The sequence below is a fragment of the Neolamprologus brichardi genome, chromosome 10, assembly GCF_056152115.1.
Source record: "Neolamprologus brichardi isolate AB-2024 chromosome 10, ASM5615211v1, whole genome shotgun sequence".
NCBI classification, from domain to species: Eukaryota; Metazoa; Chordata; class Actinopteri; order Cichliformes; family Cichlidae; genus Neolamprologus; species Neolamprologus brichardi.
The window spans coordinates 3,429,663-3,446,385 of NC_142113.1; the positions used below are offsets into that span (position 1 = coordinate 3,429,663).

General features: G+C 43.4%; 1 protein-coding gene across 6 annotated transcripts in view; it reads left to right on the top strand.

Moving 5' to 3' along the window:
* Nucleotides 1-8,654, top strand: part of usp25 (ubiquitin specific peptidase 25) — a 42,611-nt gene extending 33,957 nt beyond the window's left edge. For 4 of the 6 annotated variants that reach the window (XM_087847075.1, XM_087847077.1, XM_087847079.1 and 1 more), the window contains 7 exons: nucleotides 1,539-1,634; nucleotides 2,765-2,943; nucleotides 3,567-3,645; nucleotides 3,742-3,821; nucleotides 4,079-4,202; nucleotides 6,170-6,362; nucleotides 7,769-8,654. In XM_087847075.1, coding sequence (XP_087703201.1) covers nucleotides 1,539-1,634; nucleotides 2,765-2,943; nucleotides 3,567-3,645; nucleotides 3,742-3,821; nucleotides 4,079-4,202; nucleotides 6,170-6,362; nucleotides 7,769-7,941 — 924 coding nt within the window. In that variant the 3' untranslated portion in view covers nucleotides 7,942-8,654. The remainder of the gene's footprint in view (nucleotides 1-1,538; nucleotides 1,635-2,764; nucleotides 2,944-3,566; nucleotides 3,646-3,741; nucleotides 3,822-4,078; nucleotides 4,203-6,169; nucleotides 6,363-7,768) is intronic. The other 2 variants (XM_087847078.1, XM_087847080.1) reach the window with 1 other exon arrangement.
* The last annotated feature ends 8,069 nt before the right edge of the window (nucleotides 8,655-16,723 follow it).

Sequence of the window (16,723 nt, forward strand, 5' to 3'; positions counted from 1 at the left end):
ATACTTATGTGCGATCTCATTTCCAAATGACAACGATTTAAAAAAAAAAAAAAAAGACGACGATTGTACCACATTTTGATCCGGGACGTAATCTGCATGACAACAAGCGCTCACACTTCCTGCTCAACAAATGACGAGGGCGGAGCCTTATACCACGTGATACAGAAGCTGGCTGCTAAAATTAGCAGGGAAAAAACAACGGAGAGCACGTCAGGGATGACGAGAAAGTGACTGGAGAAAATCCGTCCCGGTCAACCACCCAAACATCAATAACGGGAACCTTATACAGCGCTTCCCTATACACGTCGAACTCCCGCAGGCACAAAGAAATTACAGAGGCTATTACTTATCACCTGACCAAAGATATGGCTCCATCAACACTGTGCAAAACGAGGGATTTAGGAAAATGATCAACACCCTAGACAAACGCTACACAGTGCCGTCCCGCAACTATTTTTCTATTGTTGCACTTCCTGCTCTATACACGCAGCGTCGAGCAACGGTGGAGACGCAATTTCAAGCAGTGCAACATTTTGCGGCAACGACAAAACGTGAGACGTTTGTTGTTTTTATGTTTATTTATTGTTTTTATGTTCAGTCTCAACTGTTACGAAGTTGATGTGCAGTTAATAAGCGCAATAAATATTTATACTGGAAAAGAAAATCGTGAGAGAATCGTGATCTCAATTCTAAGCAAAAAAATCGTGATTCTCATTTTATGCAAAATCGTGCAGCCCTACTACTTGCACAAGAGCGCAAACCTCCGCCAAGGCAGCTCAATCTTCTGTACTTTTAAGGAGGCAGTATTGTATTTTGTTCTTCTTAAACAACACTGTAAGAAGTTGTATGTAGCATGACAGACATGACTTTGATTACACCAACATTATGTCGGAATAGGTGCTGGATAAATAACCGGACCGATTAACTTGAGTTTATTATATAATGTGATGCTAAAGCATCTCTAACTAATATAGAACGATATTCCTCCTTTCTTCCAACGTGGATTGTTAACACCACCCCACCTGCACCCTTACAAAGTTTTATCAGCATTTATTTAAATGTTCTCGAGCTGTCGTGTTTACAGACAGAATGACACGCACGCACACAAGTGCTACCAAAAACATCAAACCTCCTTGGCAGAGGTAAAAATGAACAGATAGCTATCATGAAATCAATGTTTCTGTAAATGTTGGCGGTAGTTTGCTGGTCAGTGAGTGCTGACTATCCTCTGTAGGGCTGCTGCTCCAGCCTGTCTTCCTGCACTCTGGGTTGTCTGTCACACATTTTCCATAAGGCTGTCTTGGTTTTTCCACATTCTCCTTGCGAGCTCTGCGCGTTCCGCCTCTTAAACTGACCGGTCGCATCCCCGCCGACTTTTGCCCGTCTAACCAACCGGTGCATGGACTGCTGAGTGATGTTTGGCATGTCCTGACTATGGTACGCCTTGCTGTAGAAAGTTAGAGCAGATAACACAGTGCCTGACCTTGCTCAGTTCATCACCAGGGCCTTGTTTAACACGGTTCCTGCTTCCTGGGCAGGCGATGATGACCCCCGACATGCAGGGTGTAATTATGGCCATTGGCAAATCCAGCAGCGTGTATGAAAAGAGTGGGCCCGAGGCGGCCTTTTTTAAGGTACAACCTCTCTCTCCTTTCCGCTCTCACTCACTTCCTTCACCTCCTCTTCTTTTATTGTGTTCCAGTGTAACATTGTTCCTCAGACCACTGCAGCGTTTCCCACATTTGGATTCTGTTTGTGACAGTGGAATAGTTTTAGGGGCTTACATGTACACATGCGGCACTCAGGTGTGCTGCTTAAATTAAGCTGTCATTTACTTAACCCTTTAAGACCTACCATAGAACCAAGTCCGCCAGAGCTTATATTATATTTTTACATGCTGTGGAGCCATTTTTGGGAGCATTTCAAGTTGCTATACATCAATACAACCATTATAGCTCAGATTTTAATAATATGTATGCATTAAGTGCATAGTAATTACATAAATTGCAAAAAAGTGCAATAAACTACAAAAAAATTGAAAATCGTTTTTGTTTTTTTACATATATTTCTAGTTAGAGAAATTTAAGAGGCTTATCCCTCAAAACTGTAAATACAAAAAAGTTGCAAAAAATAGTTTCCCACCACAGGAAATTTATTTTGAGTGTCTTCATAGTTTAATTTTTGAAATACACCAATTTTTATATACTGCAGGAAAAACGAAAATAAATATTCTAATGCAAATTTGCAAAAAAGCAGCATATGCATCAAAATAAACTATTTCCAGCAGTGCAATATGAGTCCTAAGCATCCCAGAAACGACACAGAAAGTCATAAAGTCAAACATGACTTTTAAAAACACCAGTATAGGCTCATGAGGCCCTGATGGTAAAAAAAACTACATTTCCGCGAAAATAACGTCACTTCCGGTTTCAGGCAGGTCATGGCGGACATGCAAAGGTTCGCGCTGACGTCTATTCCAACATAGGAAGTGTTATGAACAGCTGATCGAGTCGGCAAAGCGTGTTTCTGGAATATTATGTTTGTGTTGCCTAGGACAAGCTGATGGCATAAGATGTAAGTACAACTTCTCCGGTTTCATATGCAAATAAATTATTGCGCTAGCTTACGTGGTTGCAGAGCTACCGGGATCCAAAAGTAGTTACGCAAAACAGAGCATGCCCGCTCCCACCGGTTTTAAAGGGTTAAGTAACTTCTCTCTCACACAGTGACGAGCAGCTTATTTTTCCTTCATCTCTTTGTTCAGGCCATCAAGATGGAGTATGCACGTCTCTTGAGATTTGCCCAAGAAGACACGCCGGTTGAGAACGACTACCGACTGCAGCACATCATCGTTTACTTCATCCAAAACCAGGCACCCAAGAAGATTCTGGAGAGGACTCTGCTCACACAGTTTGCTGACAGGAACCTGGCCTTCGATGAGAGGTGCAGTCCTCACTCTGCCGCGAGTAATTTAAAAAATGATCATGTTGCATTTTTTTTCCCCCATGGCTGTGTCAGAAATCGGTTCTTCGTAGTGACCAGCAGAGGGTAGCAGAGACTGTATGAGCACAGACTGACTGTGTCTCATCAGAGCAACACTTTCATGCTGCTAATCCTCTCTGATCTGCACGCCTTCTGCCTTTTGTTCGAACACAAATCATACAAGGCACACGTCCAGTACTGACTTTTTCTTTTCAAATTACCACTGCAGTATATCAATTCCCCCCCTCTTTTAACTCTGACATTTTGGTGTCATTAGGGTGCGTAATGTCCCTTACTATTTCTTAAAACTTTTCAGCTATGATTGTTGGCCTCGATCCATATTCATGAGAGAAAAATTGATTTCTCCCTTCTCTATTTTGAGCGAGATAATTAGATTTATGTGTGAATGTGGCCTCAATAGGAGCCTCTGGAGGAGTGCTTCACTAGTCCTCGCAGCACTAAAGAGTGATTCATTAAGCCACGTTAAGGCCTAGGGGCAGGGTGGAGCGTTTTATCTCCTGGAGTACCTCACGATGACTCACCAGCTCCGTTTCAGTAACCCCCCGTTCCTCTTCCTCTCACAGATGTAAGAGCATTATGAATGTGGCACGTGCCAAACTGGACCTGATTAAACCCGAGGAGGTCAACATGGATGAATACGAGGTCAGAAGTTGTCGTCTGTCTTTTGTTCATTTAAAACTGTACATTTGAGCAGATTCACACTTCCTGGACAATCTGACTTTGGCTTGTCTCCATCAGATATGGCATCAGGACTACAGGAACTTTCGTGAAACCACCATCCTCATGGTGACCGGTTTGGAGCTCTTCCAGAAGACCAAGTATGTCGATGCCTCTTTAGCAAACGTATAAAAAACCTCAAATAAACAAACCCAGCGTCTCTGTAGAGATTTAACTGATTTCCTTTATTTTCATGTAATTTCCCATCTCGGTGTTTACCTGCAGGGGGCAGCAGCTCACAATCGTGCAGCGTTAAAGTTGTGCAGTGGGTTCACCGAGTTCATTTCTTGTGTTACTCTGTGAGCCGCCAGTGTGTCTTTGCTACAGTTTTATCTGAATGTAATATCTTTCTTTCCAGTTACGTGGAGGCTCTCATGTATCTGATTTACGCCTACCAGTACAACAAGGAGCTTTTGTTAAAAGGCCTGTACAGAGGGCACGACGAGGAGCTGCTCGGCCATTACCGTCGAGAGTGTTTGCTGGTGAGCCCCGCGTGCCGTGTTTTCCCACTTCAAAGAAGCTGCTTTGGAACGGAAGCCTTTGCATCGAGCAGCTCTTCTCTGTGATCTCTTCTGTGTCACTCCCTTTCCTCTGTGTCAAACTTCCTCTGCTAAAGTGACTCAGCAAAACTCTCAGGGCTAGACGTTCCCCTCCGACACCGAGCGGGGCTCCGTAATCAAATTGCTTTTGCTGAGATATTGCTTTGGCTTGCTCGCAGCCCACAAAAGATTCCACTGAAGATTTTTCATCTGATACTGACAGATGAAAATCCTCTCAGCGTTGGGAAGTGAGCCCCTTTTCATTTCACTCCCACCAAGCTCCGGGCTACGCTCGGGTATTATCGGTTAGGGCTGGGGGTAGTTTGGTCTGATCAGCCTCATACTGGTCTTTAGCAGCCCTCTCGCTGCTGCACTCAGTAACCTTACACTGGCATTGTGCTTGTAATGTAATCACTGGAGTGGGAATAGGAAGCAGGAGGGCCAGTGAGTGTAAACACATTACCATGAGACACGAGCGTGTCCTCAGCTAACCTCAAACCTCAGGACTGTGCAGGGCGACTGCTCGTCTTAGTCCTCTGGCCAGAACGTCGAGCTGTGTGCACTCAGCTGTTTACCTTCAGCTCTTGTTTTAATTGAAAACACTGCTAACATTGACACAGTTAATGCATTTGGATGTTTTGCAATTCCACCCTGCAGTCTCTGATTCCAGACAGCTCGTTTCTTCAGAGACAAGGTCAGGGAGTTAGAGTTAGAGGCCTCGACCAGAGAGAAAAGCTTACCTGTTAAAGTCAGGATCCTTTAGTTCCAGCGACTTAAAGATATTCTGTGATATTAATGATACCTGGGATTACTAACAGAAGAAAAGGAAACGACACAATTTAGAGCAAAAAAAGTTTTGCTGAGGTTTTCAGACTACGGGGGAGTTGATTTGTGGGGGAGCAGGTACGAGGCACCGATTCTGTGTAAGTCAGAGGGACGGGAGCGCACCAGTGCTGCGACAGCAACAAGAGGTTTGTTCTAGCAGCCTGCTCATCAATCCTCCTCTTAAGCCTGACGTCATGAGGCATTACCAGGGCCAAACTCTTCTCCGTTCCCCGAAACGTTCAATGTGGCGTCTCTCTGGGGTGTTACAGTGAAGTTTGACATCATGGCATCCATGAAAAAGAGGATTTACGAGGTTTAATGGGCTTGGAAATTAGCTCACTAGTTTCCATCTGCGGTTGATGTACCACGTTCTGACTGAGGGATTTCTATAAAACTAAAATATGCAGTTTTCCTATTACTTTGGAAATGAATGAAGATAGAAATCTAAACAGCAGCGATGTTTGTGGGGTTATCGACGTCGGGCGAGCTGGTATATGTCAGTGTGAGGGTCCCTGATAGGCAGAGACAAATGCAATCATCCTGCAGGAAGAAGATGCTGAAAACAGGCCATTCATCCCATTTAGTGAACCTCAGATTCCTCAGGCTTTTGTAAATCTATTTAAAAACATTAAATGTGCCCTTTTGTTTCAGTATTCTTAAACCCGTCTGCTGATAGATGGTATAGAAAAGCTGGATGTAGCCACAGTGATGTCACCCGGTGGTTTTGCATTTTGAACGCTGGCATTTTGACTTATCAGCTAAAAACTCAAAGTGCAGTGTGCACACACACACACATGCACACACACACACACACACATGCACACACACACACACACACACACATGCACACACACATGCACACACACACACACACACACACATGCACACACACACACACACACAGCTGCTCATTAGTCCTAAGTAACAGACTAATAAAAGAAGAGAATTTTACTCTCCAAAAGAAACTTCTTGGGTGGTCTGTACCACACAGCGAGCTATAATATTAGTCCAAAATGAATGTGTGAGTAACTAATAAAAGCTTTGATATAAAAGACTCATCAGTGTCCCTCCCCCCCGCCCCACAGAAACTAAATGAGCAAGCGGCCGCCATGTTTGAGTCGGGAGAAGAGCCTGAGGTGACCACAGGCCTGGGCATCATGAATGAGCTGGTGGTGTCCTGCATCCCTCTGCTGCTGGTCCACGACGCAGAGAGAGACCTGTTGGCAGTGGAGGACATGAGGAACCGCTGGTGCTCCTACCTGGGCCAAGAGATGGAATGTGAGTCCTTAAGGGAGAAGGAACACACTTGGCCTATTAGATATTTCCAGAGAGTTGAAGGCTTAGGTTACTAGTACATTCCCTCGTACCCCTGCCGAAGATCGCCATAATCAGGCCGCGGCTCAGGTCACGTATCAGAAGTCTGACAGAAAAAGATCACCTGAAGATAACATTTTATACAATACTAATGTTTGTAAGTAGATAGAAATACTTATTTATTAGTGGATTTTATTATGATGGCATTTCAATGTCATGACAATACAACACAGAACTCTGCACTAATAAACACTCGGATCTACCTGTAGCTGCTGTAGCTGTAAGATAAATGCTAAATCACAACAACGGTCACTCTAAACCAGCGCTCCCCAACCTTTTTGTGCCATGGACCGGTTTAATGGCCGGCCTTTAAGGTGTCGTGGATAAATACAACAAAATAAAGTGATACAACCGAGACAAAAACGCTGGTATTTTATAAATATAATAATAAACGTGTAATCGTGTAACTTTATTAGCAGCGTCCTCCTAAAATGCACCAACAACATTGAGAGTAACATCCTCATCTCTTCCCCTTAATGCTTTCTGGTCGCTATGGTAACGTGTAAATATTTCTTTCAAAATAAGACACACAACTACAACACGGGAAAAAACCCAGGGAAAAAGAGTTAATGATAAAAACGTTGAAAACCATAAATTTCACACCCGAGCCTCAACTCTCGCGGCCTGGTACCAAACGACTCACAGACCTGTACCGGTCCGGGGTTCGAGGGTTGGGGACCGCTGCTCTAAATCACTGTATATTGTGGGGTAAAGACCCGGCAATAGTAGAGAGAAACCTCCAACAGCAAGCACTTGGAGACAGTGGGAAGGAAAAACGTCCTCAAATATATGACTTTTAAATCGATCTACTAAAAATCTCAGTGACTGTGACGTTGAGGTCAGAGGTCAGGTTTTCTGAAAATGAACAAGTAGGATTATGACATTCAGACCATCCACAGACTGAGGGCTACGACTGGCTGCTGCAGGTATTTTTTCCCCACTATTATCTGATCATGAATGAGTTTAAGATGTAGAAATGAATAATCCATTAGATGTCAACCCAGTTGTATTTGTAACTGACTGGTAAATGGAAGAAACTGAACTGGTATTGTTGTGTACCGGAATGACCTCATAACCAGATGTTTTGAGAGGATCCTTTTCTGATGGACGGCTGCAGAGGGCTGAGCTGTTGCAGCATCAGTCGGCAGAGATGGTGACCTCTGTTCAGGAAAAGGAGATTATTGTCACCCACACCCCAATTCTTGTGACTTTTACACATGCATTCACTTTGAGACATCCTTTCTAACTAATGAAATGGCCCTGAAAATCTGATTTTCACTGCATGGTGTCTGTTCACTTCTTGACTGCAGCTAACCTCCAGGAGAAGCTGACAGACTTCCTCCCAAAGTTGCTGGACTGCTCAACGGAGATCAAAAGCTTCCACGACCCTCCCAAGCTGCCCACCTACTCCACCCTGGAGCTGTGCGAACGGTTCAGCCGCATCATGGCCGCCCTCGGCAGGGTGCCCACCGAGGGAAGATGAGCTCAGAGGGGTCGCCGAGGTGCCTCTCCCTCATCGCAGGCCCGACACGCCGGGCAGAAATTCATGGACCTCTCTTTAACCCATGCCTTCCTTATCAATCCAGGGGTCACTCGCTTCTAGCTGTTATTCCTCTGTTACTCTTTTGCTGCTATAGGTTTTATCATTATAAATATTATTTCACTTTTATTTTAAGCAAAACACGATAGAGGGCTGTGGAGGACAGACTGCTGGGAGGGGGAAACGTAATGTGAGAGAAGAGGTTGATGGATAAACGGTGGCGATCCTGAAGGGGTTGAAAGCGAAACATGTTCTGCTTCCGCTTAGCAAAAACGAAACATACACACAAAAAGTTTGAGGGTTTTTCCTAGTTTATTATTGTTGTTGTTGCCGTTTGATTCAAGCTTCCCCGAACGCACTCATAGCCCTTTCTAACGCACCCGTCTCAGTGTGAAAAGGATCACCCTGCCGCTCCGCCTCCAGTTTGGTACAGTATTTCCACGTTTTGTTTTATTTTTCTAAGGAAGTCAGAGCGAGGAAGAGAGCCTTCAGATTTATCAGCGGCTCAAGAGGATCTCAAATGGGTCTCATGTCTTTGTGGACTGCGCCAGAATGAGATGTTTTAAGTGCTGTGGTAGACGGTCATGGACTTCCTGTGGCTTGTTAATAAATTGAGAGAATAAAATTTTATTTATGGCCCTTTTAGGCCACATAAACATGTTTTTGCCTGATGTTGACTTTTCATTTGTTTGCACAAAAATCCCGGTGCACTTCACTTCGTCTCGCCGCGTCGTCCTGCTGTGCTGCTTCAGCTGCTTCGGCTGCTATTCTGCAGCTTATTAGAAGCAGGCTTTCATTAACGTGCGGATGCAAACTCCAAAGCGTGCAGCATGTGGTCGCAATAACAAGAATACGAAACGGGGACTCTGTTTCAGCAGCTTGAAAGTGGAGCTTTTTAATGATGTGACTTAGGTCTAATTTCCTGGAGTAATACTAATTTCCAGGAACACAGATTACTGCAAACAGCCCATGTGATGACGCCAGGAAGCATTCTCAGAAGTCTTTCCCAAACGTCGCCCCCAGCACCGCGCATATCTCGAGATGCACGTCATCCTGAGAGACGCCGCACCGTGCTTCGGATTTTATTTCGAGCTTCCCGCTCCTGACCTCAGCGGTGAAGGAGCGCAGCTTTGTCCTTTCAGTCCTACTCGAAACTCTTTTTAAGTGACACGTTTTATTTATCAGCTCAATATCCTTTTAAAGATTTAACGCCGTCCAGATCACAACGTGGACCCTGCCGTAGTAAGGCAACAAGATGATGCAGTCTATAAGGCATGGGGAAAAAACATTCATTTCATTACACTGGGAATGATTTGTGGAGAATTAGGTTTCAACAATATACCGGTTCCTAAGTATTGATATTAACAGCTGTGTAGGATCATAAAATAAGCCGAACGTTTGCATAAAGGCAAATAACTTTGAAGGCTGAAAAGCAGCTTGGCGAGCACACTCCAGCGTGTCTGTCATTGGTCCAGTGTGAAGCACAGGTTCCAATTGCTCGTGCATTCCTGCACGTCTGTCTGAACCAGTGCTCGGCTGTTAGCTGACAGTCTGCTACAGTTGTGTCTGCCTCCTCTGACCTCTTTTTCTTTCTTTCTTTTTAATCAATGAGCCACATTTTCAGCCACAGGCCTGTCACATCATTGGCCCTTTGATGGCCGAGCCAGCGCTGCTGCACATAAGCCGTTTGCACGGAGAACCTACAAGTGGAAACAGTTTGACTGTCGGCCATATTGACATGTTTGATCCTGCACAAGAGCTCAAGCTGTTTCGAGTCAAACGGATCCATCTTAAAGGGGCCTATTGTGCTTTTTTTCCAGCACTGTTTTTGTTGCTGTGGAGTAGTTTTGCTCGAGTTTATTACACACACGCACGCACGTATATAAAACACTGACCTTTATGCAGCCTCCACAGAGCTAAAACCGCTTGTTTCAGAGGGTGGACTGGAAATTTAACCTCCTCCGTCACAGAAGCCCACCTGATTTGGTTTGACTGCCCCTTTTCTTGCTTCCACAGACTGGGGGCAGTATTATAAAGCTCCACTTTCTCGTGTTGGAAATGACCATCTCAGGAAACCAGTGCCAAGCTGATATTGGCTCAACTCGAGGGTAGAAAATGATGAGCATTTAGGGCAGTTTGTAGCCTGATCATTTGGCACATGGGCATTATTGACAGGTACGCTGACTTAATCTTTGTCAAACGTTTAAAACATTAAATAAGAACATTCACTGCTTATGAATAACAGTCTTTTAAGTGTTTAGAACCAGGATTTTAATAGTTTTGCAATTTTCATTAGTTTTTATTTTTATTTAGTTTTGACTTCAGATTTTCAATTTTATATCAGTTTTAATTAGTTTTTACCAATTGTTTGCTAGTTTAGTTTAGTTTTTATTTTTGTGAAAATCCTTAGTTTCAGTTTAGTTTTGATTAGTTTCAGTTTCAGTTATAGTTTTAGTTGTGTTTGCAATAATTAAGTGTAACAAAATCCCAGTTTCATCATATCAGTCATTCTGCTCATCCTTGGGTATGTTGCTATTCCAGCTACCATACTGCACCCTGGACAGGTCGCCTGTCTGTCGCAGGGCTAACACGCAGAGACAGACAACTCACATTCCCACCTATGGGTTCTTTAAATAAATAAATAAATAAATAAATAAATAAAGGCAGATGAACAACCATTGATACCAGGCAACTATAAAATGTATATCTTGGCCCCAATGAGACTGTTAACTCTCGCAGCACCGGGTGTTCGTAATTTTGGTTCAAGTGAATTGATAAACTTTTTGAAGGTAATTGACTCACACAGTTGTGTAGATATCCCCGTCCTGTTGTCTCGGGATGCATCACGCTGCCTTGCCTGGGGTTAGCTTCTGTTTTCTGGGGATGAGGGTTGAGTGTGCTCCCTTACCTTCTCAAGCTAAGCTAGGTTAGCCTTCTTGTGTGAGCTTTTTAAGTGCACTTTAAGGTTTGTGGGATTTTTTTCCCTTTAGAAATGTCCCTCATAATTTGTCTGTTTCCACTACAAGACACTTGATTTATCCAAAACACAGTCATATTCAAAGTAATCCCAAATTGGACTCTGGCTCCCGACTTTTCCTGACATGATTCTGCGCGTGGACGGAGCAGCGATACAGACGACTCGACTAACGTGCTGCCACCTGCTGGCATAATGAGACACAGCAAGAAAAATATCTGTAAACTAAACTTCATTTTCACCCTTGACTCTTGTATGACACGCACACATCAATGAAAACTAAACACATTTTTGCTATAAATTCAGTTAATTTTAGTTAGTTTTGTGAACACTCATTACAGTTTTAGTTAGTTTTCCTTTTTTTGTTTTTATTTTTATTTCCGTTAACGAAAATGTTTTTTCACTTCTAGTTTTCGTTATTTCGTTAGTTTTTGTTAACGATAATAACCTTGTTTAGAACCTTTTAAGTACCCGTGCTCACTTCCAAGGAAATGAACAGTCTATCATTTTTATGGTAGTTTTATTTTAAAGGAAAGAAGCAAAACACAAAGCTTAAAAGATATACATTTACTGGATGCCATTAAGTGAAAAAAGTATTTTATCCCCAAGCAAAACATACAAACTTAATACTTGGTGGTGAAACCCTTGGTGGCAAGCACAGCAGTAAGATGTTTCTTGCAGTTCATCACCAGGTTTGCACACATCTCAGGGGGGATTTTGTCCACTCGTCTATACAGGAACTCTCTAAATCCTTTAGGTTTCGTGGCTGCTGCTTGGCAATTTGAAGTTTCAGCTCCCTCTACAGATTTTCTGTAGGTTTGAGGTCTGCATACTGGCCCAACTACTCCATGACCTAAATGTGCTTCTTTTTTAATAGAAATATCCTTTATTGTCCCTCACTGGGGAAATTCACATCTTCCAGTTGACTACTGTTGCCTTGGTGGTACGTTTTGGGTTACTGTCATGCTGGAAAACCCACCATGTTCAGGGGAAAAGTTTCTTATCAAAGATTTGATGGTGCACAGCGATGTCCACTGGCTTCTCAATGCGGTGAAGTCCTCCTGTACACTTAGCAGAGAAACAGCCCCAAACCATAATCGTTCAACCTCTGTGCGTGCATGTGATTCAAGCCTTCTCAATCACTTACACATTCACAGGCAAACTGAAGACAGGCCTGTACATGTGCCTTCCCGAGCAGGGGAATCACAGGCTCCTCCTGTGTAGTTTTGTGCTAATGCTTCCCCCATGATCATCCTTAACCTTCAGGCAAGATCTTTGATGGAGCTCCAGACTGAAGCCGACTCATATACATACAATCACAATTGCTGATGGTGTTGTGCAGGCCTAAAATCTTTCCTTTAACACCTCTTTGGGTTTGCACATGGTGGTGGAGAAGAATGGAAGAAATTCTATTGTTGGGTGTGCTTTATACACAAAACGAGATCATAAGCATGTTGAGTAACTGATGGATTGATTGCAATCTGTGTACACATACACACACAGCCTATCTGTGTGTGTCAGAATGTAGGGGATCAATACTTATTTCACTAATTGAGTGTCCAGTCTGGGGTTTGGGTCATTCCAGAGGACCACAACATAAATATGAGAGTCTGAACAATTTGTTCACAGCTCTATTTCCAAGTCCTGCTGACGATCAATGATGCTTTTCAACACTCAGCTTTAATGTCTGCTCACCGGTATGAGTTCAAAATTCAATTTTATTTATACAGCACCAAATCACAACAACAGCTGTGTCAAGGTGCTTTATACTGTAAGATAGACCCTACATACAGAGAAAAACCCAACAATCACATGACCCCCTATGAGCAGCACTTTGGCGACAGTGGGAAGGAAAAACTCCCTTTTAACAGGAAGAAACCTCCAGCAGAACCAGGCTCAGGGAGGGGCGGGGCCATCTGCTGTGATTGGTTGGGGTGAGAGAAGGAAGACAGGATAAAGACATGCTGTGGAAGAGAGACAGAGGTTAATAACAAGTGTGATTCAATGCAGAGAGGTCTGTTAACACATGTTGGGTGAGAAAAGTGACTGGAAAGGAAAAACTCAGTGCATCATGCAGCCAGTATCATTCTGGCACCGATGTGCTAGCCAGTGTCGTTTCTCTTATTGCATCGAAACTGTTAATATTAGTAGAAGAGAAAACTGTAAAGAAGATGTTTTTTGTAACCAAAAGCGAATGAGGTATGCACACTTTGAGTGTAAGGAAAGATAAGCCACATGTGGACAGGGAAACTCCTGGGCAAGAAAAGTAATTCTGCAAAATAACTTGAGATGACTTGTTTCCAGTGTATCACACACACAGAGCACTACTTAGAGAAAACGTGAAAGATTCCCAAATAAAAATGAGCCCTCTTAGGCAAAAAATAGAAACTCACACTATTTACATGAGTTTGATTGTTCTTTAGTATAAAGTAAATAATCTGATCAGGGTTTTTTCCCCTTATGCACTTTAATATATTATAGTAAGACCACAAGGCTACGTCCACACGTACACGGGTATTTTTGAAAACTGAGATTTTCCGTTTTCGTTTTAAAAAATAATCCCGTCCACACGTAAAGGCAGAAATGAAGGAAAACACTGCTAGGAACATGCCAAAGCAGCAGGTGGCGCTATATTCCTAACCGTGCAGAAATGTTGGCCAATCAGAAGTCTAGAAGCCTCGGTGGGAAAAAGTAAACAAAGCTGGGGCATAGAAGCAGAACCGAGTGGTATGTGTGGAGGGACAGTAACTGTGTGTGTATATGTAAGCATTTAAACACTGCAGAGAGAACAATTAACAGTAACAGTATTGTAGAAATTCATTTCACCGAAACAATAACGTGGCGCACAGTGTGACGTCAAAAAAGGCGCACACCTTTGACGCTGCGTTTTCTCCGTTTTCTCCGTTTTCTCCGTTTTTCTCGTCCACACATAAATGCAAAAACAGAGTTTTTAAAAATCTCCGTTTTCAGTGACCAAAAACGCAGTTTTTTCGTGCAAACGCATAGAAAAATCTGCGTTTTCAAAAATACCCGGGCACGTGTGGACGTAGCCCAAGTTTCCGTATCGTTGCTGCTCAGACTGAGGCCCGTTTGTCACACAAAACCAAATAAGGAATCTCTTCTTTTTTCTTTTTTTTTTTTACAAACCTTTTAAATCAATATTAGACAGCGTGGAAATACATTAACATGCTCAAACCAGTCTGTCTAATAAACTACCATCTTTTAATTCCTCTGCTCTGAAATTTTCAGACAAGGCCACCTTGTCTGTGCTCTTCATCACATCTGATCCTCATCCCACAGTGTTTCATTTCTATGTAAAAATCAATAATCCACCTCTGTTTTTGAATACTTTAACCTCTGTCATAGGACCTGAGAAGCAATATGAGCGTCTCTCTCTCTGCTGCTTGTGTTATCCTTATTTCACCCCTGCAGAAACAGCAGGCAGGGCCTCTCATCTGCATCACTGTGCATGTGCGGTTTGTGTGTAACCACCTTTGAGTTGGCCTTTTGATTGACCTGTCTAAGTAGACCTTGTTGGGTTGCAAATGTTTATGGGGCATTAATTATCATTATTGGCAGAGGCATCCCCTAATTTTGCTCATTATTTCTATTGACTTAAAGTGGGGCATGAAGCCAAGCTTTGCTTTGATTATAGAGTAGAAACAGTGGCAGTTTATGTGGCCCATGATACTGATGGACAGGCTTAATTAGTGGTTTCAACTGGTTTTCCAACTGCATCCAAATTTAAGCCCCCACAGACCCAATTCATGACCTGCAGTTGTTAATAGGGAAAACAGCTGAAACAATATGCATGCACCTCTGCCAAGTCTGTCTAATTATGCAGTCACGACCATAAGTATTTGGACAAGGACACGATTTTTGTGATTTTGCCTCAGAATGGAGTGAAAGGAGGCCATCGAGATCTTTTAGTTTTAGTGGTTTGACAAAAATAATAATGTCATTTGATGTAAAGACTCAATAATTCAACAGACAAACTCAATTATGAATCTAAATAATATTCTTCATACTTGCAAACAAAACCTTTGTGATTGCAGCGACTGCCTGAAGCGTGGAAATAACCAAATGCCGTGTTTTACTGATGGATGGATTCTCCACGGATCTTCCTGGGGAGGCTGCGGAGTGTGATCCCCTTCTAGTTACCCATTTAGAGGCACCGCCGCAGACCTCCAGTAATGTGCCACAGTAATGTGTGAGTCTTCCTCATCGTCCACTGACTCTGCTCCCACTACAGGTGTGTCAGTGGGATTGAGGAGATCCTCAAAGTCTTCTTTCCACTGCCTGACCATATCCTCAGTTGAGTTCAGCAGCATCCCACGCCCGGTGCATGATGAAGACCAACAATAAAACACCATTTGGGTTTAGATCAGGCTGTTCCTCCCAATCACACCCCTCCAGTGTTGCAATGGAGTCTCCAGATGAAGCACTCTCCAGCACCCCACCCAGTGAGTCAAAGAAGGCTGGGCACTCTGAAGCATCTGGAATGAAACACACGGTTCAAACCTTCTGTTTGAGGGTGAAAGGAAGAGGAAAGAAAATAAAGTGATTTTGATTGTAAACGATAGTAATCTATTACACAAAGGCACTCAAGTCTAAGAATAAAAATAAAGCCAATGGTTGTAACAAATGTAACTAACATCTATCGTTCATCTATCTATGGATCTGCCTTCTTTATCAACATGTCACGTAATTACCAGGTTAGACGTTATGCTCTTCACATTTTTGTCCATGTCCTGTAAACTGTCAGCGTCTTACAAACAAAATCACAACATAACTTAAATATGAGACTGGGTGGGAACCGGGTGGATATTTAATATAGAATTCTATGTAATTCTTCTGAATTTAGTGTGTAATCTTCTGTACTTTAAAATACTTGCTGGTTCTTAATGATACTTCAAATGTACACTACATTGTCAAAAGTATTTGTTCATCTACTTTCATATGCACGTGAACTTTAGTGACTCTGATTCTTAATCCAGAGGGTTTAACAACAAAGCCGAACTCTTCCATCAGAAAGAGAAGCGTGATTTGTCACGAATTCATCTCCACTTCTCTAGAGTCCAGTTGTGGCGTTTGCATTGTGCCTGGTGATGGAAGGCTTGGGTGCAACTGCTCTACACACTGTCCATCCATCCATCCATCCATCCATCTTCATCCGGTTTATCTGAGGCCGGGTCGCGGGGCAGCAGCCTAAGCAAAGAGGCCCAGACCTCCCTCTCCCCAGCCACCTCCTCCAGCTTATCTGGGGGAACACCAAGGCGTTCCCAGGCCAGCCGAGAGATATCTCTCCAGCCTGTCCTGGGTCTGCCGCGGGGCCTCCTCCCGGTGGGACATGCCCGGAACACGTCACCCAGGAGGCGCCCAGGGGGCATCCTTGTTAGATGCTTGAACCACCTCAGCTGGCTCCTTTCGATGTGGAGCAGCGGCTCTACTCTGAGCCCCTCCCGGATGGCCGAACTTCTCACCCTATCTCTAAGGGAGAGGCCAGCCACACTTTGGAGGAAGCTCATTTCTGCCGCTTGTATCCGCGATCTCGTTCTTTCGGTCACTACCCACAGCTCGTGGCCATAGGTGAGGGTAGGGACGTAGATCGACCGGTAAATTGAGAGCTTCACTTTTACACTCAGCTTTTACACTCTCTACACACTGTTGTTGAGCTAATCTGAAGGCCACATGAAGTTTGGATCGACTCTGCAGACCTCACTCTGTGATTTTACCACTTCGTGGCTGAGT